The sequence below is a fragment of the Gadus macrocephalus genome, chromosome 1 (assembly GCF_031168955.1).
Source record: "Gadus macrocephalus chromosome 1, ASM3116895v1".
In the NCBI taxonomy this organism is placed as follows: domain Eukaryota; kingdom Metazoa; phylum Chordata; class Actinopteri; order Gadiformes; family Gadidae; genus Gadus; species Gadus macrocephalus.
Window position 1 is genome coordinate 1,228,831 of NC_082382.1, and position 22,475 is coordinate 1,251,305.

At 42.7% G+C, this 22,475-nt stretch overlaps 2 protein-coding genes and 1 long non-coding RNA gene across 4 annotated transcripts; 2 read left to right on the top strand and 1 right to left on the bottom strand.

Annotated features, from left to right (window-relative positions):
- Positions 1 to 993: 993 nt before the first annotated feature.
- Positions 994 to 5,110, bottom strand: LOC132464919 (uncharacterized). The gene is made up of 2 exons (XM_060061556.1): positions 4,815 to 5,110; positions 994 to 3,355 (listed from the first exon to the last, which is right to left on the bottom strand). Exon 2 carries the CDS (start codon positions 3,269 to 3,271, stop codon positions 1,109 to 1,111), a length of 2,163 nt encoding a protein of 720 aa, XP_059917539.1. The 5' UTR covers positions 3,272 to 3,355; positions 4,815 to 5,110; the 3' UTR covers positions 994 to 1,108.
- A 56-nt stretch (positions 5,111 to 5,166) lies between these two features.
- Positions 5,167 to 8,979, top strand: LOC132464930 (BEN domain-containing protein 6-like). The gene is made up of 7 exons (XM_060061567.1): positions 5,167 to 5,957; positions 6,276 to 6,439; positions 6,809 to 6,892; positions 7,134 to 7,207; positions 7,553 to 7,772; positions 7,947 to 8,130; positions 8,364 to 8,979. Exons 1-7 carry the CDS (start codon positions 5,786 to 5,788, stop codon positions 8,480 to 8,482), a joined length of 1,017 nt encoding a protein of 338 aa, XP_059917550.1. The 5' UTR covers positions 5,167 to 5,785; the 3' UTR covers positions 8,483 to 8,979.
- A 5,968-nt stretch (positions 8,980 to 14,947) lies between these two features.
- Positions 14,948 to 16,494, top strand: LOC132464940 (uncharacterized). 2 transcript variants are annotated; one of them, XR_009527395.1, is made up of 4 exons: positions 14,948 to 15,042; positions 15,135 to 15,182; positions 15,267 to 15,356; positions 15,442 to 16,494. It is a non-coding gene; the product is annotated as an uncharacterized LOC132464940 (long non-coding RNA). The 2 variants fall into 2 exon arrangements; XR_009527394.1 differs by having other exon boundaries at positions 15,267 to 16,494.
- Positions 16,495 to 22,475: the final 5,981 nt, after the last annotated feature.

The following is a 22,475-nucleotide window of genomic DNA, read 5'->3' on the forward strand; positions in this document are numbered from 1 at the left end:
ATTTTACCATGGTACATAACTTAGTACCCTGGTATACCATGGTACATAATTTACTGTATCATGGTATATCATGGTACATTGCTCGATGCCATCGTGTACCATGGTACATGAGTATAATGTTCCATGGTAAAGCATGGTACATCGCTAAGTACCATGGTACTTAGGCTTAATGTACCACAGTATGCCATATGGTATGTTGGAAATGTAAAATATTCAAAACAAATCGGATGCTGCCAGTTTCGACACCATTTTGTGTATGACATGTTACATCGAAGGGAATACACTTCACTTGGAAATAATCTGCGTGGATTTACTTCACAAAATAGATAATGAAACCAAGAGTTTCTTGAATAAAACAATCTGAAGATCTAGATCTATATGTCAGAAAGTCGATATAAGTCCTGATAATATATCACGCATGATGTAGAATGTTTGTCGAAATTAAACAAGAGTCCCTGCCATAATGCACAATATCATGTTACATGGAACTTTTACTATGAATGTATTTTCTTAAACAGCACAACGGTACATGTGTAATAACATCAAGACACAAGCATATCCAATTATAAATGATTTATTTTCTTTCAAAAAGGAATATACTTTTGGAGACACAGCAAATCACATTTTATAAAGATGTACAATTGATCATTGATGTATTTATTTAAACAGCATCAACGTTCATGTGCGATAACTTATAGATACCAACATATCATCCACTTATGTATGCTTCATGTACGATTAAAATCAGTGTACTTTAAGAGACAAGTCATATGAAGGACATGAACATTATAAAATAGTCGTGCACAATACGTTTGGCTTCACATTCCTCATTAGAAATTCTCTTTTACACTTTTGCAAATTGCAATGTAGTGGAAGCAAACATTTGGCACGGTAAGAACAAAACACAATCAATAATATAAATTACATTTTAAATGTTAAACCGTTTACTCCTGTACACCATTTGTTGAATCATATGTTAATAAAATAAGTTAAAAATTTACTCTGAAGTTTACTAACATAAAGTTTTGTCAATTTGACCGAAGACTCTCTATAGAATAACTATATATGAACGAATGAGCAGTGTAGATTATCACAGAGAAACTTATTTTTAGTCCCTTTCAAATGCAGGCATTTTTACAACGTGAACACGGTTAGCATGTTCCACAAGAGTACACTTGGCCTTCACTTCCCTTGAGGTGCACACCATCAAACGTCCAGTGTTCTCAACCTGAACAAGGAACTTTGACACATTGACATTGATATCACCGTCATAGACGACAAATTGGTTTTGCGTCGGAGACAACTCATAATAATATATAAGCAACTCAGAGCATGAACAATCTTGTTCGCATTGACAGACTTTGGATAAGACTACAAAAGAAGCTATCAACCCATATGTTCCTTCTGTTGCAATTACAGAATTGTTTCTCTTGTAGCCAGCTGCGTAGCCTTGGGTTGTCAGTAACATTTTCCATACAACACAACGTTTGAATATTCGACAAGGAATATTGTGCAGATAATCGTTTAATGGGAATCTATTTTCCAGTGCAACTCTTTCACACGCAGATAACTGCCTGTAATTACATTTCCCCAACATCACTATGTGCCTGGCAATGACAGTTCCTGCCTTCGTCAGATAATCCAAACCGGTTAATCGACAAAAAAGCTCACTGACTGGTCTTGGTGCGTCCTCAAACACTGCAGTTCCTGAACGAATTAACCTCTGCTGGGCAAAGAAGTACTTAAAAATCTGACAAGGTACCGCCTGCGTGCCATTGAACAAATCAAGTAACTTCCCATTTGCATCTTCATATACAAATGCAGAGTTGGCCCACAACGACCCCCAGTCCCTCACACTCTGTGCCAGATGCACAAGCAAATGAGAGTTATATGAGCAGTGTTCGATGCCATACAGTTGAGGAATCTGTGCCACAAACTGGACCAGACACAGTTCTGCACAGTTGACCTGATCCTGCGTTGTCACGGAGGAGAGAAGAATATGTAATGCAAATGCAAGTAGCATCCAATGTTTGTAAAACCTCCTGGGTAGAAAGTCTTTCATAACAACTGGGGAATACAACAACAGAAACGCTCTCCATTCAGTGGCTTTCCAAAAGGCTCTCTCAAAAAGCGGTCTTGGGTTTCGCCGGACTTCACTTGGGGGCTTGATCTCACATAGGGCACTGTCAATCTGTCTCATTTGGTCAGGGAGTAGGTGATATTCTTCGGCACTATACTTGCCATCAAGCCACAGGTTGGTAAACTGTCTAACGACTCCTAGACACACAGAATGCATGTAATCTGGTACAAATCCTTTGACAAAGTCAAAGGAAGGTAACAGAAACAAAGGACTCGCCCCTTTTACACCCATCTGAGCTTCGCCGCTCTCAGTTGCTCTTTCGGCTAACTCAACTGTGCTCGCCATGGATCTTAACGGTACAATATCAGCTTGTACAGGATACACCCTGGTGTGCCCCTTTCCCTTGTCAACAACTTCACCTTCATGGCAACAAAAGCCACATCCATATTTTCCGTTAAACTGTTTAAAGTTTTGAATCATGGCCCGCGCCACAGCATCACAGACACAAACTAGTGCATGCACTCTACTATTCCTCTGCAGGCCAGTACTATCGATCCAAGCTACACCATTCTCATGTAAACTCTGGAGCTCAGCAATGAACGGAGCGAAATAGGTGTCGACCCGGGGTTTGTGCCGCCCAAACCACAAACTATGCAACATAATGGATTTGCCTCTTTCGTCCAGTGACAGCTCGTTTATTGTGCAGAGTATTGGCCAAAGAGAATACTGCGAAGATTTGAAAACGGGAACGCCGTCACAATTGAAAGATATGGTGACATTATCTGGATTGTCAATAAAATCACCCTGATCTTGGTATAGCTTTCCTGTGTTTATGTCTCCTACACTCTCATCATGTCGAAAGTGGCCCCGCAGTGCCGACTGTGGCAAGATGTTTTTGAGCTGATCGGCTAAAGGCATCACCAGAAAGTAACTTGCAGATTTGAGAAGTTCCTCCTTGTGCCAATGCTTCAGGCAAGTTTCACAATGGTAGTCTGGTCCTTTGCCGATGTATCCTACACAGTCCGTGCAATAGAAGTGCAACTCTGCCTTGTCGGACAGATTGAAGAAAGCTTTGTCCAAGTACCACTTGCTTGAGGGAACACATCCTGGAATGACGGTATTAAACAAATCGAGAAGGTCTTTCATGGCAACACCAGATAATCCGTGCCTTAGGCACACCTCCATCAGCATCGCTAGCAGTTGTCCCTTTGAAACATCAGCTCCTTCAAAGACAGGGTTGTTGGCGTCAAAGTGCTTTTCATCAAACAGCTTCTCCTGAAAAAACATCAACAAATATTGCACTTTAATAGGTATTATGCTGATAATTGTCATTTATCCAATACTTGCTACACAAAAAATCATTGTTATACCATATACAGATCATAACAATTTGCATTATAGATATTGTTAAGAAGTGTTATACAATTATACAATTATATAATTGCACAACAGTAACTAAGATCAATCACCAAAAATTATAACCATTTAGGTCAGGGCTGAAAGGTGCTGCAGTTGGTGGGGGTCTGTTGAATCAATGCCATGCCTTTGTTGCGAATTTGCATAGGGGAACTAGCGGAATGATAAGAAGTAGCACGGCATATGGGAACTAGCATAATGGTAGGAAGAAATACAACGGCAGGGGGCGCGTGGGTGAGATTGCGTAGTAAACATCTGCCAGGAGAGGAAAGAAGTTGGAGCAAGTTCGGGAGAAGATTTAGAGGATTCGAGTATTTATCCCCAGTATATTTATGAATAGTTGATGCATCTTTTTTCTTTATGTAGCAAGTTTCCCCAGTAGTTCGAAGGATAATGATGAGCATCTTGGCCCTATTTTAAAGTGTATGAATACAGTTTCTTTCATTTCAGTTTCGCTCATTGGTCAGTTTAGGGGTAGCGTCACTCGGATGTGGCTATCAAAGGCCCTACATCAAGCCAGAAAGCCAGTTGGAGTTGGGGGGACAGCGCAGCATCAGCGCACCTCTAACACTCTCTCAGCGCAACGTTTGCGCACCTCTCTCCCCTTAGCGTAGCATCCGCACACCTCTTTAGTAACCTTCTCCTCTTAGCGCAGCAGCAGCGCACCTCTTTACTCTTTTCTTTGAGTCTTTGCTATTTTCTTTTATAAGTATTTGTGCAGTATCAGGAAGGTAAAATGTGGGAATAAGCTTGTCTTGGAGGTCTAGGTCAGAGAGCTGTATTTTGGAGGTATATTGAGAGGAATCAGCAGTGGTATGTAAAGAATTAGCTTGGGGATAAGAGGAATACTGTAATAGATTTATGCGACCAGCAATTAGGCAACTAGAGGATATATTGAATGTAAAGAGAGACTTGAGGCAGCATGTACAGTGATATTTCAGTTTGTGACCATAGTGGTTCTTTGAATTATAGTTATCAGTATATTTACCAAGAGGCTGATGCCATATATATTTCAATTATATTGATAGTTTGATCATACATTTGTATGTGGTGGCAGCACAGGCGCGGTAAATCCGTGGAGGGGGGGGGTAGGGGCCCCACACCGTATACTGTGTTTAGTTTACGGTGTGGGCCCCAGAGCAGTGTGTAATTACAACATACACCCTTGGCACGCTACAGTTTTCGTGGCAGCAATACGATTTGGCCACTTACACCCTCGGCACGCTACACCTTGATATGGTTCTCTAAGTAAAACTAAAAAGTCACCCGTTTTTACACATTACTTGTTATAACAGACAAGTTATATATATTAACTAACCTGACGAAAGCCAGGCTGTCCATGTTCGTGGCCATCCCCTGCTATATATTGCTCTGCGCCGTCATATTCTTCTTGTTGAGCATTCTGGAAATGAAATATCAGGATTAGTATTAATGCAAGGTTCCATGGCTATATTGGCTTGGTCATTATTTTCTATCTGGCTTATGAACACTGCTGCTTTGAAGAGGATTCACATCTTGTTAACATAATCATTATCGCTTATGTCTCACCAAAGTTGAAGAATAGCCTTATTCTGCATTCTTCTTTTCTCTCTCAGCTCCTTTTCTTATCGCTTATCAAACTTATTCCAGTATTGTTTTCCACTTATACTTACTCTATTTGACATTGTACAACTTGTTCTTGTTCTGAAAGTTCTTGTTCTGAAATGTCTGATGCAGACGCAGGCGGCAACCCGTGTAATTCATCTTCAGAATCTGACGATGACGTCGGTTCCGTCCTCGCCGACTTCGGAAGCTTTCGATATAACTCAGTAGTCCGAGGAATATCTTGTGATTCGTCAGATAAATATCACTTATAAGATGGCGGAATCTTTCTCCCACGATCCATTTCTCGATCCCACTCTTAAAAACAACTACAGGTAGGTCGCCATTGCTCTTTCCTCTCAATCAACTTGACGCAATCCTCGTTCTGGATCGCACTCCAGTTTCCGGTCGCAGGTGTGCGCATGTGCGATGAAATCTGGTACGATACGGAATATTGAATATCAAATGCTGATTTTTCGCGCTTGGACCATTACTCACAGAGCTATTGAGTGTAGTCAGTTTGCAAATTGCATATTCATTTTTGCATGATCCTGTTAGACCGCTAATTATCACGTGTGATTCCGAGTTTTAGGACCTACCGCTTATCCGGAGTGGAGCTTTTTAAATATTGTGGCGGCCTTTCGCAGCGGAGCACTAACGGTCGCGGTTCAAAGTAGTCTGACTTGAAGAACTATCAATATTAACACGATGGTAATGTTGGCTGTTTTTGCCTTTGATGATTTTTCTGTCGACATTGGTGAGCTTTCCTGGATTGAGGGAGAATTTGACGAGCAGAATGAAGCACAAGAATATGTCGTGCGATGGAGGGAACGAAATGGAAAAGTTAAACTTTGTTCGGCCAAAATAATGGCAACCGGAGGTAAGACTGACAATCACATACAATCATGTTCTATTTGGACCAATAGTAACTTATAACAGTAACGTATATAGGCCTACTTAATTATATCAGTTAGATGTAGGCCTATCTATTGATTTACTGCAGTGTGCTCGTGCAGTAATTTCCGTAAATAATTTACACCTATGCATGCATATATATGCATCTACTAGGCCTATCGCCTAGATCTAGTTCTCATGCAGCTAAGCTTGTTGCAACTTTATTAAATGGAAGTTAATTATGACTTATATGCATACGACTAGCATTATCTGATGTTCTTTCTATTTAATCCCGATTTAATAGAGGATAGGAGAGAACTGGTCGAAGTGAGGAAGAAAGCGGAGTTAGGCCTTCTGGATGTGGCAGTCACACCTACATCTAAATGTGGAAAAGGCCAAAGGCGAAAAATTCCAAATTCAAAGAACGTGGAGCCATCTGAGGATGGAAATGATGAGCATGTGGCCGAGGTAATGAGGTATCCATGGAATCTTCTTATGCAGATTTTAATTAACATTTTTAAATATGTATTGTAGTTCATTCTGCATTTAATATACAATTTAGTGTGTTGATTTAATATTCCAAACATTATTAAAAGTATATAGCTTTAATAATTGTCGACCAATTTTTTTTTTAAACTAATCTGAACAAAATGGTCAAATAGTCTCATAGTTATCTTATATCTTATTATTACTTCTGATATAAGCTTATTTATCTATCCTTTTTATCAGTGTTTTGGTATCCTTTATCGTAATAACAATCTTATAAGAAGCAATTTAAATGCTGGTGCATATGCAATAATGGCTATTATATATGTTAATTACTTTTTTTTATTGCAGCCGAAGACCAAGTCAAAACGCAAGCAGGCATCAACTGCACAAAGTGCCAGCAAAAGTATTTTGCAGAAGTACAAAAATGCACAAGTGAGATTTCTCATTATGTTAGTATAGGGAATATGGTGAACATTTGGAATTAACATACAAGTGGTCCTATGTATAAATACATGAATAACTGTTTATTGTAGATCATTTATTCTCAGAGGCATATACATCTATATCAATATTTCTTAAAATATGGTTCATGAAAACCTGTTTTATTTATTGCAAACATTTTCAATCACTTAGTTTTAACTGGGCTTTTGCAAATGAAATTCATATCTTTCAGTTGGATATTGACAACTCTGCCATAACTGCAACTGAGACCCCATCTCGCTCAACTGAGACTCCTTGTGGCAAAAGGTAAATAGAAATTAAGACTTGCTAATTAAAGGTTACTTGATGCCATGCACCTACTGAAATATCTATTATTTAATGTAGGGTGACTCCTTGAATGCTACAAACATAATATATGCATTACCATAATAATTTAAGTAATTTTGTCTCAGAAAAGGAACTAATTATTGTGGTCTAATCTGGTTCATACCATAGCACATATATCAGTAGTATGGGTTTCCTTTCATATGGTGCATGGAATTGATTGAATGGTTATTTGACCAACCAGACATGGATATTAGCAAGGGTAACAGATTTATTGTATATCATCACGAAATAAGTAAATAATGCAACATTAATTTACGTATGCAGATGTGCTGAAGCAGTACGACAAATGCAGGCAATGGTGAATGAAGTGAGAGGCATCAGACAAGAGATTCTGGGCATAAGAGCAGAGATGCTGGTGAGATCGGCAGCGCCCTCAGTGGAGCAGGCACGAAGGTGTCAACCGCCTATTGCGGCCAATACGGCCAAACCATCAACACCATTGGATGTAACCAATGAAGATGAATCTGCCTCAAATGATTCTGTGGTACGTATTTAACTTTTTTTCTTGTGTGGCTATGTTTATGAATAATAATACTCATCTCCTAGCTGCAGGACTTGTATAGTATACATATCTACTATGTGTTGACATAATCTTGTCGTTGTTCCATAAATGGTCATATGTTGGGAAGGAAACTAGATCATGGAGACTTTTTTTCAGATCATCTCTCAATCTGTGAAATCGAGATCTTCACGGACCTCGGCACAAAAATTTGTGAATGACCTCATGCACGGGATTTACTCTACGGAATATATGGCGACACACAGCGTGTCGGGGTTATCCTCAACGAAGGCAGCCAACGTCAAGGCGGCACTGCCTCGTGACCATGTCATGGAAATTATTGGTAATTAGCAATTGCCTTTCTTACCTATTTTCGCTAACCTTATGACATATTTTATCTGTAGTAACATTGATATCCCAAACATGCTATTTGTGTTGGTGGTACTCGCATGTGATCTGTGACTAATATATATAAATACATGAACCACCAAAATGGTTGTGTTAATTAATCCTTGCATTCAGTTGTCAATGTCTACAAGGGGCAGTGTTACTGAATCTTTGTTTTTTTATGCACAGCTGAAGCACGCAAGGTCTTCCCCGAGGCAGCGGAAGCTGACATCAGGCGCTTCATGAGGGAAAAATTGTCTAATGCAGCCAAAATTCTGCGGCGTAAAGATAAGTCTGACCGGACTTAATGCTATATATGGAGATTTTAATCAGAATGTTAGCGAAAAGTTCGATCTGTAAGTACTACATTTATATATCAACAGCTAAGCCAGTGAGTTCAAACAGGACACAACATGTACATCTGTGATAGTCTTGATACCGCAACTGTACTTGATAGAATATCATGTTTATGTTAATGCACCAGTTCATGTGTGGTTTGTCTTTTGTTTTAAATATTGCACGGTTGTGAATATATTTGGTCATATAGGGAGGAACTTATAAATTCATGTAGCTTATCTTTTTTGTAGAAAATGGATAACCTTTGTGTCATTGGTTGAGGTTATATGTATTTTTTATTCTGGTCCTCTTGAGTTGTATAATTAAATAAAACGATTCATTGTATCTAAGCATTTGTGTTTTTTACGTAAAGCCTAGCTTATACGTAACCAAAGTCGTGCAGGAAAATGTTCTATGATGCTGTTGCCAAGCATATGATACAGAGCCAACCTGACAGCTACCACTCCTTGTACAATGGCATGGCACACTTACTATGGTAAACTTTGGTAAAATGTAAGGTATCATGGTAAGGTACCATGGTAATTACCATAGTAAATGTACCATGGTAATTACCATGGTAAATGTACCATGACCAGGTACCATGGTAAATGTACCATGGTAAAGGTACCATGGCAAGGTACCATGGCAAGGTACCATGGTAAAATGTACCATGGTAAAGGTACCATGGTAAAATGTACCATGGTAATTACCATAGTAAATGTACCATGGTAATTACCATAGTAAATGTACCATGACAAGGTACCATGGTAAAATGTACCATGGTAAAGGTACCATGGTAAATTTGTCAAAAATCCCATGGTATACCATGGTATACCAAGGTACATTTACCATGGTAAACTTACCGTGGTACATTTACCATGGTACCTTACCAGCGTACATTTACCGTGGTACTTGTCAAAAATCCCATGGTACAAAATGTACCATAGTTTACCATGGTACATTTACCATGGTAAACTTTCATATGGGTGGTTCTTCCACTTTCACATCAACCTGAAGTCGACTGAACCGCGCGCTGCCGGCTGCCCGCTGCCGGGCGATGGTGCCTCGCGGCAACCGGCGGCATGTCGCAGTTCATGTACTTCAGCGAGTCAAATCAAAGTTCCTTTCCCCCAATTCCTTCTCAACCATGGCTCAGATAACCCCCACGACAGTCTCGTTGTGGAAATACAAGACACGTCAAAGAACCGACAAGAAACACTTGCGTTACAGTGTGTGTATTCACATTGATGTGGACGTTGAAGAACCAGGAACGTCGGAGAACCCAACACGGTCGTTTGAGATTCATAATATCGGCTCACACAGCTTTTGGCCGTGATAATATATATTATATGATATAGATATCTGTGTAGGCTATATGATAATATTTAGATATAGAGCTCCAGGACTCCCGTGTGTTCTAGAATATTTACAGAACACGGCTAAAGGCTGTGTGTGGCTCGCCATTGCGATACATCCACTGTAAACAGAGCGCATGGTGGCTGCAAGCTGCTCAGGGCCACACCCCCACCCTCCTCCTTGACACGCCCACCGAAACAGCGCATTTGGGGGAAGCTCAATGTGCGACTGGCTCGGAGTGGCTGTAACTCTGCACCACGGCTGAATTTAGGGAACGTCTTTGAATACTGTGTTAGTTGCCCACTAATACCTATATTAAAGAATACATGAAATAGCATGTCATGGGACCTTTAAACAAACACTGAGTTAACGCTGAACTCTAGGTTGATTGACCCTGTGCCGACCAACCCAGAGTTTTCGGTTCCACAGCAGCGGTTATGCATTGGTTCAATCAACTCGCGGTTGGTTAACCCAGGGTTGTGCGCGTCCACGCCAAACCTATAAAGACGTGATGTATGGATCATGGAATTACCGATCAATATGGCGAAACGGGCCGCATATTTCTCAGATCTCGACCTCCAGGTTCTCCTGGAGAGTTACGATGAGGAAAAGGGAGTGATAATGAGGAAATGCAACACAAAAGCATCTGCCATAATGAGAAATAAAGCCTGGCAGAGGATAGCTGATAGTGTCATGGTAAAAGCACTATCCTAAATATTTGAACTATGAATCCATTCATTACCTATCTCAGTTAAGCTTTCTTAACATTCATAATCTGTTATCTATAAAGATGTAATCCGACGGCCCCCAAACGAACTCGGGAACAAGTAAAAATGAAATACAAAAACGTTGTACAAGCTGGTAAGCTTTTCCCACCATCGTCCTACATATTTGTTATATCATAGTAAGTAAGTAAGTAAAATTTATTTATAAAGCACATTTCACACAGCTTTCACTGACCAAAGTGCTGTACATAATAGTGATATAAATAAAATAAAATAAAGTAAAATAAAAATAAGTAAACAAATAATTACAATATGAGACGAGCAACAGTAGGCAGACAGATCAACAGAAACAATGACAACAGGAACAGAGACGGCAATGACAACAAGAGACATATACAGAGTTACAGATGGAGCAACAGCCGGAGGGTTAGGAAGCTGGGAAGGATAGAGTGAAAAGGTGAGTTTTGAGCCTAGACTTAAAAACAAAGATGGACAGAGCTTTTTTAATGTCCAGGGGCAATTGGTTCCACAGCCGTGGCGCTGCAACTGCAAAGGCTCTGTCACCTTTTCGCTTGAGCCTTGACCGAGGCACATGGAGGAGAGCATTGCCAGATGATCTGAGGGACCTGGGGGCTTGGTGTGGATGGATAAGGTCAGAAATGTAACTAGGGGCCTGTCCATTAAGAGCTTTAAAAACAATCAGTAAAACCTTGAACTGAATTCTAAAATTAACAGGAAGCCAATGCAAGGAGGCAAGAATTGGTGTGATGTGGTCATGTTTTTTAGTGCCCGTCAGCAGTCTTGCAGCTGCATTTTGGGCCATCTGAAGGCGGTTTAGTAGGGACTGGGGTAGGCCTATGTATAAGGAATTGCAATAGTCCAGCCGTGATGTAATGAAGGCATGGATGATTTTTTCAAGGTCTTTAGGAGACAGGAAAGGTTTGATTTTGGCAATTACGCGTAACTGGTAAAAACTGTTTTTGACGGCAGCACAAATTTGCTTGTCAAGACAAAGCTCTGAATCAAGGATGACACCAAGGTTTCTAGCATGGGACTTGACAAAAGGTTCAAGGTTATCTAGGTTGCTGACAAGAGTGTGTTTTGATCTGGGAGGGCCAAAGATCATGACTTCTGTCTTATTGCTGTTTAACTGAAGGAAGTTAGTTGCCATCCAGCCTTTAATATCCTCCAGACAGTCCAGGAGAGGTTGTAAAGAGTCCTTAGACTTCAGTGGAAGATACAGCTGAGAGTCGTCTGCGTAGAGGTGGAATGAGATGTTATGTTTCCTGATAATGTTCCCTAGCGGGAGCATGTACAGGCCGAAAAGGACTGGTCCAAGGATGGACCCTTGTGGGACCCCATAGGAGACAGGAGCAGTGGATGAAAATAACTGACTGATGGATACTGAGAAAGTCCTATGTTTCAGATAGGAGCTGAACCAATCGAGGGCTGTGCCTTTAATACCAACCCACTGTTCAAGGCGGGTCAGAAGAGTGTTATGATCCACAGTATCAAAGGCCGCACTAAGGTCTAATAAAACCAGGATAGCATTTTCACCAGAATCTAATGTGAGTAACAGATCATTTGTCACCTTTAACAAAGCCGTTTCAGTGCTATGGAGAGTTTTAAAGCCTGACTGAAGAGGTTCTGATATTTCATTTAAATCTAAAAAAGGTTGCAGTTGTGACAGGACAACTTTTTCCATCACTTTAGAAATAAAAGGAAGCTTAGAAATGGGGCGATAATTTTTTAGACACTTAACATCCAGGTTGTGTTTTTTAAGCAGAGGCTGGACGACAGCATGCTTAAAACATGAAGGGACTGTGCCAGAAGCTAGGCAGGAGTTAATGATGTTTTGAATACTTGGGCCAACTGTATCAAAAGTGTCCTTAATGATATGGGAGGGGACAACATCATGAGGGGAAGATGTGGGTTTCATATGTGAGACTATCTCCCTAAGCTCCTCTAAAGAAACTTGTTTGAATGTGTTAAAAATGACTGTAGCACCTGAACAGCCAGGCGTAATGTCAGATGGGGAGGGGTTAAACTGGGATCTGATGTTTTCAATTTTCTCAGTGAAAAATTTTAAGAATTTTTCACAGATGTCAGTGGATGCGTCAGCATCTGGGGATACATGGGGGTTGATAATGGAGTTTATGGTACCAAACAGAATTTGGGGTCTATGGGAATTTTTATTTATAATATCAGAGAAATGTTTGGTTCTGGCTTTTTTGGCTGCTGCCTGATAAGTCACCAGTGCATTTTTAAAAATGTCAAAAGAAACAGTAAGATGGTCTTTCTTCCATCTTCGTTCAGCTTTCCGACAGGCCTGTCTAAAAGAGCGGGTGGGTTCATCCAACCACTGTTGGGATGTCAATTTGGGCCGCCTGTATTTAAGGGGGGCTACAGAGTTTAAGATGTCTGAGCAAGAGGAATGAAAGAGGGAAATCAATTCATCTGGGTTGGAGGGAAGCCGATCAGCAGTTGAGAATGCAGTTTTTTTGAACATTTCAGAGAACTGGATTGCAGTGTGGGAGTTAATATAACGGGAAAAACGGCCTGGGGTTTTAACTGTACACATGGGGTTAGATAGAGTGATATCAAACACAATAGGCATGTGATCAGAGAACGATGCGTCCTCGATGTTTAATTTGTCAATAAAAATCCCATAGGAGAGAATAAGATCAAGAGTATGTCCGAGTACATGAGTAGCCTTGTCTATGTGCTGGAGAAGACTGAAGGAATCCAGGACGTGGCAGAATTCGCTGACCATGGGTCTGCCTGGACAACAGACATGGATATTGAAATCACCCAATATCAGCAGACGGTCATGTAATGGTACAAATTGCGACAGAAAGTCAGAAAAATCGCTAATAAAGTCTTTATCTGGCTTGGGAGGCCTGTAAACCAATGCGCAGAACAACGGAGTTGTAGTGGATTCTATTTTTACGCACTGTAGCTCAAAGCTAGAGTAATTCCCAGTAGACAGTGTCCGAATCTTTAAACGATTTTTAAATACCAAAGCTACTCCGCCACCTCTTCCAACGCATCTCGGGGTGCTAATGACGGAACAGTTTTTTGGACAGAGTTCACCAAAAGCAGATAACTCACCGGGTCCAGAGGCAATCCAAGTCTCAGTCAAAAACAGTAAATCCAGATCATGACCCGTGAAAAAGTCGTTGAGGATGAACGTCTTATTTGACACAGACCTGCAGTTAATCAGGGCCGCTTTCGCAGAAAACACAGAAACCTGTTGACAGCGAGTGAGTTCCAGAGGTCGGATGTTTTGGAGGTTCACTCCGCCGCTTCGGACGCGCAGTCTTGGTCGGGCCGGACTGGCGGGGATCTGCGTCCGGTATGGAGCGACGGACAGATGGCAGGAGTACCTGGGATCCCACGAACGCCGGGCCAGGTAGAGGTCACTGTGTCCTGCATAGACAGTGGAGAGCTGGCGAGTCCGTGGCTGCGCGAGGGAGAAACTAATTTCTCTCCTGATTCTCACTGGTGGATACAATCCGCAGAAGGGTGGATGAATCTGGGATGACGTCTGTTGAAGGGTGGAAGGGTGGATGAATCTGGGATGACGTCTGTTGTGTGGAGCAGGAGGACACTCAAGAGTTTGAGACTCCTGAGCGCTTTTGATGCGCATCAATGTTTGGCGATCATAAGTCCATAATGCTGCATCGGAGTAACGCCAAAGAAACAGTAGAGAGAACACAAACAGATAACACAGATAGGACACCGACCGGACAGGTAGGAGCTGACGGCAGGCCGACAAACACACTGGCGCCATCTTGCCCCTCCGACACAGTCACACATGTGAGTTCTGGGAAAAACGTGACTACCACGACTAGGCCTATTTGTCACTCCTCCTGTATTTTAATAGCCCATTTTTTTATTTTTAAAGCCAATCGTAAGAGGGCCGACAGTCGGCAGACTGGATCGGGCCCTCCAATTACCTTCACCCCGGTTGAGGAGCTGGCTCTAACCATTAATGCAGGGCGCCCTGGCATGGAGGGGATACCTGGAGGTACCTCCTCCGATAGTCCGGGGCCATCTCCGTCCACTGTCAACCCACTGGTTGAATGTAGTTTCTTTTGTTATTTCATTTTTTGTATGCGAACACATGCAAGCCGTGTGTGTGTCATAGCGCAAATGTTCCAAATGTTATTTTGTAGCTGGGTAGAAAACCCCATGTTTGTTGTATGCCTGCTGTATAGGCCTATGTGGCTCTATTCCAAAACGTGACTAATTAATCAACTTCACAGATCAAGACGGAGTATTGCTTTTAATCGAGCCGGCGACGAATCCTCCAGTTTATGTAAGTCCGGTAGGCCTGAGATGCGCCTGTAAGCGCATCTCAAAATACTCAGCCAATAGGCCTATAATTGCTCTTTGTATGACAGGAGGCCGATGAAAATATTGCCATGGATGGGTCTGAAAGAACTGAGGTATAGGCCTCGCTTTTTCTTGCCAGTTCCAAGTCATTATTGACGATTCAACTAAACTAACAGTGTTCTCAAACTCACTTGTCTCTTAACAGACTGTGGTCGAGGAAGCGGCGGGTACATCAGGGTCGCAATATCAGCATGTAAGACATATCCTAGGCTACTCACTTAATTTATTGGCCAAGTATGTCGCTTGAATGTTAAAACAATATTTTCCTCTATTTCAGTTGACTACTAAAGAATTATATCGACTTCATCTTCAGCGGGAAATCGCTAAGGCTGATTTGCAAATGGAGTACACGAAGCTGCTGATAGAGGTAAAAAAAAGGAGGTTGGGCAGAAATTCAACGCGGACATGATATTGCTATTCAATGTCTAATTATATTATTTTTCCTCCCTCAGCAACTAAAGAATAAAAATGATTGATAAAAACAGTGTTTGGTGTTTTGTTTTTTTTAATTGAAGTGATTTTGGCAAATGTGTTCCTGCATCCTTTGTCCAGCCCTTGAATCCATTTGGGGAATGTGTTCCTCCTCGAGGAACGGGTCAAAGGGGGGAGGCATCTCTTTGCGCAGGGTGGCGATATTGTGGAGGACGGCGCATGCAACAATTATGTCGCATGCCCGTTCCGGACAAACCCTTAGTCCACGTAGGCATTGAAATCTGGACTTCAATATCCCGAATGTGTTTTCAATCTTAACGCGGGTTCTGCTGTGTGCCCGGTTTAATGTCGTCTGTGGTCCAGGAGCGGGATTAGGGTACGGGGTGATGAGCGTCGGGAGGCATGGATACCCTCGATCTCCTAGGATCCACCCATCGAATTGCCCTGCGATCAAATACAAACTTTGAGCTATCTTGCACAAGCACAATTATATGAGGTCTATGATATGTTCAGAATGCAACTCACCCTCTTGAAATTTACGACTCAAATTGGATTCACGATACATCCTTGCATCGTGGACTGAACCAGGCCATTTTGCCTCTACATTGGCGATCATGTGGGAAGCATCACATATCATCTAGTGATAAAAGAAAAAGATCGACAGCGATTAACAAACCATGGAGATATTGGAAATATCCAATATAGGCAGTGTACACTTACCTGAACATTTATACTGTGATAGCCTTTCCTGTTCACATAATCAGCCTCATTTATAGATGGGGCCAGTATGGGCACTTGTGTGCCATCAATGCACCCAATTACATTTTGAAATCCTGAAATAAAACACCCAGATGAAAAGTCAACGAGGATAATTTCGGTGCCATTTGGGAACACGTAAAGTAGATAATGCTGACCTGCAAGTTGGTGAAACTCCATTTTCATGCGTCTCGTGGGTTTATGGCCTGGAAATACGATGAAGTTCCGCAACAACCGCTTCAGCGCAAGACAAACTTTACGTACTGAGCGGCAGACCGTGGCTTTGCCTATGTGCTCAGCATCTCCTACGCTGTACTAAAAACTTCCCGTCGCAAAAAAACGGAGAGCTGTGCAAATTGTTTGGAGTGGACTGAGGGCAGATCCACGATTGGTCACATTTGCAATGTATGGTTGGAGAAGGTTATTTAAATAAAGCAAAGAATCACGTGAAAAACGATATCTCTCCAGCAAAAAGTCCTCCGGAAAGGACAATATGTCGAGCCATTGTCTAATTAATCTCTCTCTGTGAATGGCACGAATTATTTGCGCTCCGATATCAATCGGCCTCTCGTCAAAAGGGCATGCCATTGTGATCACGTAAAAGCTGTGGTGAACGCGGGTTTAAATACCCTGAGCAAAACCGGGTTATCTTTGAACTTAACCTGCGCAAAACCTGCTCAGACCAGGTTTGATTCAGAGCATATGTTGCTATAGCAACTAACATACCGTGATCCTTTTGGAACGGAAAACCTCGGGTTACCACAAACCCTGGGTTAACTTACCCGGTTATGTGATTAAACCGGCAGGTTTGATTCAGAGCATATGTTGCTATAGCAACTAACATACCGTGATCCTTTTGGAACGGAAAACCTAGGGTTACCGAAAACCCTGGGTTAACTTACCCGGTTATGTGATAAAACCGGCTTTGTGGAACACCCCACAGATGAGGACCAACAACAAAAACATGTCCTGCCCCCCCCCCCCCCCCCGACAACAAAAACATGGGGACTGTGCCCTATACCACGAAACTCGCTGAACATACCCAGGCTTTCTTAGGAAAACCTGGCTCGACAGAGCCGCAACTCGCAATCAGAGTTAAGTGGTACCACGAAGCTCACTTTAGATTCAATTAGTTGAACCAGGTTTTCCGCTTTAGGTTCAATGCGCGTTCACATAAAAGGGGCGTTTCTCGCGTCATTTGACTCACTTCTGCAAAATGGATCGAGCAAGAGCGGTGTATTTCACTCAAGACGAGCAATGCATAATTATGAATTCGTACGAGGAATTTAAACAGCAAATTACAGTCAAGGGGAACACGGTTGCCCATAATAAGGCTAGGGTTGCGTGCTGGCAAAAAATAGCCGACCGTGTTAATGCGTAAGTGAAAAGATTCTGCATATTGTCTAAAAAATATCATGTAGGCCTATCATCATGCCTTTTACCCCCATAGATGTGGTGCCAGCACGCACCTACGAACATGGGCCCAAGTGAAAAATAAATATAAAAACATAATTCAATGTGGTAAGTTGTAAGCATCCATTTTAATAATTTCAGGTGAATCTAGCCTATGATTTGCATTGGCCTAGGCTCCAACCTTTAATCTCATGTTGATTACCTGTAGCAAATAAAAATAAAACAAAAATTAATATGACTGGGAGGGGGACCGCTCCACCGCCCTTCACCATCTCGGAGGAGTTGGCTCTCGCCAACAACAAAGGTCGGCCAATGTTAAGCTTGCTGGTAGTTCTACCAGGAGGACTCAAATCACGCGCGGCTGGCCGCCAATCACCAACTACCAATCACCTGCCTACACCTGCTCTATAAAGAGTAGTCTAACATATGTCTTTGCTGCTCAGGTCTTCGTTTGACGCATGCTGCTGCTTTACTGTGCTTCTGATTATCTCGCATATCTCGTCGCTTAGTTGCTACGTCGGTTAATACACACCAAGAGGTCATAACTTCGGATTCGTGCTGGTCGGCCTACTACTTCTGGTCCCAGCAAGCGAGCGCAGAAAGCCGTTCTTTTCGGTCCCCGGTATCCTCAACAACACCACCAACAAGTTCCCAACACGGACATCCGCCCGGTTCTACAAACCCTCGCCGAGTTGGTGCAAAGCATTGGCGCCAGGATGGACGCCGTCGAAACGCCATGCGGAACTCCCGGACGGGTCCAGGCCCCAACCCGCTGTCGTCGGTCGCCACGGCGCCTTTCTACTTCCAGCAACCATCAGGCTCGGCTTCCTCCGCCTTCACAGGCTACGCACCTTGCACGTGCCCTGCTACCATGGCTACTGCAGTCCCCGCGTTAGCCCCCGCAGCGTATTTTCTCTCACAGCTCTACCAGTCCAGCTTCAGGATGCAGCTCCCTCGGTTGGGTTAGGGGGTTTCTTCCAAGGGCAATGGTTTGCTGAGGGATGGCCAATCGAAGCTGGTACGTTCGCCCTCGGGTCAGAGTCGTCTGCGCTGTTCGAGCTTTACCCTATCGCAGCAGCTAGCGTTCTGTGGGGCAAAGCATGGCGGTGTTAACGTCTGACCATGTTTTGCGATAACAAAGCAGCGTCAAAACGGCTGGGAAGGTGGTCTTCCACAGCATACGGATTTTACATCCGGTTGAATTCGTTGAGTTCGTTGCACACGTCGGTGTGGTACAACACAGAACTCTACGTTCGCAATCAAAGGTTCATAATTATCTTTATACCGTGCACTGTTTGGTTAACTCCTTGTGTCTGAGGTTTTTCCCTTCACTTTAACATGAATGAAGTTGATGGGTTTTAGGCACTGTGGTAACTGATTATTACTAAAAGGTTTTTATTGACTAAGGGCCTTTTAGATTGGTTCAGCTGCTGCTCACTAACTCTCACGTTCCTCTGCTCGCAATGCGATTCACATATCCTTCAATTTATTCAAAAGATCCAAAGACAAAGAACAGGTACATTATGGTATCATTTTATATGATTATTTATAGTCTTATTGTTAATAGCTTCAGTCGCGTTGGTATTTAATTTTTCATTTGCTCGTTTAGCTACGTATGACAGTTAACAATGTTGGTGTAGGCCTATTACAATTATTTACGCGTGTAGGCCACTCCAACTCGCTCGATATTTAAAAAAGATTAGTGTGCTCTCTCAGAGCTGGGAGATTTCATCCTTATTTTAACATATTACTCGAGACGGTGTTTTCTCACAGTTCTACGGGTTCATGCGTTCTCGGGTTCATGCGTCCACGTCTCCTACTCAGACTTTTCCCCTACACGGGGTATTTAATTTTTCATTTGCTTGTTTAGCCATGTATGTCAGTTAACAATTTTGGTGTATTACAATTATTTATGTGTGTTGGCCACTCCAACTCACTCGATATTTTGAATAGATTAGTGTGCTCTCTCTGGGAGTTTTCATCCTTATTTTAACATATTACTCGAGTCAGTGTTTCTCACAGCGTTCTACGGGTTCATGTGTTCTACGGCTTCATGTGTTCTACGGGTCATGCGTTCTACGGGTCATGCGTTCTACGGGTTCATGCGTTTTACGGGTTTATGCGTTCTCGGATTTATGCGTTGGGTTTATGCGTACACGTCTCCTACTCAGACTTTTTCCCCTACACAGGGCCTGACTTTCGCTGATGTCACCTTCTCTGCAAGGCATTTTTCATCTAAAAGCGATAGCCTAGGAGCAGCTGTTACTATTATCATTTCAAGAATCAACAACTCTCTGTCCTTACGCTTCCATGTTCCTTTATCTCAAGCTTCGGCAACGCACGTCCCCGAATCACCTGTTTATTTGCGGCCTGCCAATGACTAAAGGGTGGTTCAGAGTCAATCTCGCGACGGTGGTAGAAGGGTGCGGCCCACTATCCCCCCTACATTGGCCACTCCTTCCGGATTGGAGCGGCAACCACAGCTGCTGAACAAGGGTTGCCGGTCGCGTCTATCAAACGGCTGGGAAGGCGGTCTTCCACAGCTTACGAATCCTACATCCGGTCGAATTCATGGTTCTTCCTTCAAGCGCACACGATGCTCTAACGTCGGTTAAGGCAGGTTTATCACGTTTGTTACTACAGCTGTTTTTGGCGGCCTGTTTCCATTCTAGTTTTAGTCTTTGTGTCAAGGTGTCACTTTTGTTTTTATTAGTTTAGACACGTTCATACTCTTTCTAGTGATATGTGATAAGTATTTTAAGGAGCTGCATTTCCCTCACATAGCCACAAGGGGAGCAAGACCTTATTGAAGGCTGCTCCACCACAGAAGGAGCCGAAGCCTTTACGTCACCCCGGCCACGCCCACCAGGCCACGCCCACTTGACGTCCTCTCTAGCGGGTGGTTTCGAACTCGAGAGGCCAGAGATCAATAGGTAGACGGCAGAGAGCCACCCCGGGCCTAAGCCCGGGGGCTCGAAGTAGATCACGGTATTTTCCTCTCACACGCGTTAGATACAATTCCCTCCGTTAAGCTTCAGTTACCATACCGAAACATGCCGACTTTATAATAAATGAAGTCAGTTAAAAGCATCCCGGGATTGGACAACTTTCTTCAAGAATATGCAACATATTGAAATTCCGTTTAGGTATTATCAAAGATACAGGTGCGTAGATTTGTAAAATAAGGTAAACGGTCGAAAATTGATGTTGTTATGTCTTAAACAGTTGAAGGTCCGATTGGACAAAACGTTATTACAGTTTATCACCTAGTTTAGGTCAACGGAAATGAAGACATTTTAGCAGTCTTATTTTGTAAAACACTTCCAGTCTCGTTTGTATTCGCCAACAACATCGCACTACGCATTTAATTATAGTTATTGTCATATGACCAGCATTGTTTTCCTCACGCGATAAAGGTTTGTCGAACGACATTTAGTCATAATTTCCGGTGTCAAAAGCAACACTATTTGCAACTACTAGTGGTGGTGGTTATCAGGTACTAAACTCATAAAGCAAAATTCGGCTATATAACTCAAGGTTAACCTGCAGCAACCCCGGCAAGTTCGACCACGTCGGTGGATCATCTAGAAAACACTCTTTGAGTTTGGTGTCACGTTGGTGGCATATCATGGAAAAAATAAAACTCGGTTCGCTGCGGCGACCCCGGTGAGTACGTTGACCAAAGCGCAGCGGTAACAACTCGGGCACTCGTGACTATGACCACGTCGGCGGCACGTTATCTATACTCATGGTTGACTGCAGTAACCCCGGTGAGTGCGTTGACCACGTCAACGCACAACTGGGGCACAACTCAGGCACTAGTCGTGAGTTCGTTGCACACGTCTGTGCGGTACAACACAGAACTCGACGTCCTACATCCGGTCGAATTCAAGGTTCTTTCTTCAAGCGCACACGATGCTCTCTAACGTCGGTTAAGACAGGTTTTGCACGTTTGCAACCATAGCTGTTTTTGGTGGCCTGTTTCCTTTCTAGTGTTGGTCTAGTCTTGTGTCAAGCTGTCATTTTAGTTTTTATTAGTTTTAGTTACATTCATACTCTTTCCAGTGTTATCGTATTTCCATTTAGATATTATCGAAGTTACAAGTGCGTAGTTTTGTTAAATAAGGTAAATGGTTGAAAATTGATGCTATGTCTGGAACAGTTGAAGTTCCAGTCGAACAAAATAACGTTATAAGTCTTTATTGCCTAGTTTAGGTCAACGAAAATGAAGAGACATTTTAGCAGTCTTATTTTCGTAAAACACTTTTTTGTCTTGGTTTATTCGCCAACTATATTGTACTATGCATTTAATCACTGCTATTGTCACATGCCCAGCATCCACGTTGCGTCCAGTCTCGTTTTTCTCACGCGATAAAGGTTTGTTGATGACGACTTAGTCATAATTTTCATTGCCAAAAGCAACACTATTTGCAACTACCGGCGGTGGTGGTTATCAGGTACTAAATTCATAAAGCAAAATTCGGTTTCATAACTCAGGTTAACCTGCAGCAACTCCGGCGAGTGTGACCACGTCGGTGGATCATCTAGAAAACACTCTTGAGTTCGCTGTCACGTCAGTGGCGTAAATAGGAAAATAAAACTCAAGGTTGCAGCGGCAACCCCGGTGAGTGCGTTGACCACGTCGGTGGTAACAACTCGGGCACTCGTGAGTATGACCACGTCGGTGGCACGTTATCTAATACTCATGGTTTGACTGCAGTAACCCCGGTGAGTGCGTTGCTCACGTCGGTGGGAACAACTCAAGCACTCGTGAGTTCGTTGCGCACGTCGGTGCGGTACAACTCAGAACTCTAGTTCGTTGCAGCAACCCCGGTGAGTGCGTTGCCCACGTCGGTGGGAACAACTCAAGCACTCGTGAGTTCGT

Coding starts and splice junctions, on each gene's coding strand:
- LOC132464919 (XM_060061556.1), bottom strand. CDS start 3,271: ATGCTGATGGAGGTGTGCCTAAGGCACGGATTATCTGGTGTTGCCATG.
- LOC132464930 (XM_060061567.1), top strand. CDS start 5,786: ATGGTAATGTTGGCTGTTTTTGCCTTTGATGATTTTTCTGTCGACATT. Junction 6,440..6,808: donor ATGATGAGCATGTGGCCGAG/GTAATGAGGTAT, acceptor TTTTTATTGCAG/CCGAAGACCAAGTCAAAACG. Junction 8,131..8,363: donor CCATGTCATGGAAATTATTG/GTAATTAGCAAT, acceptor TTTTATGCACAG/CTGAAGCACGCAAGGTCTTC.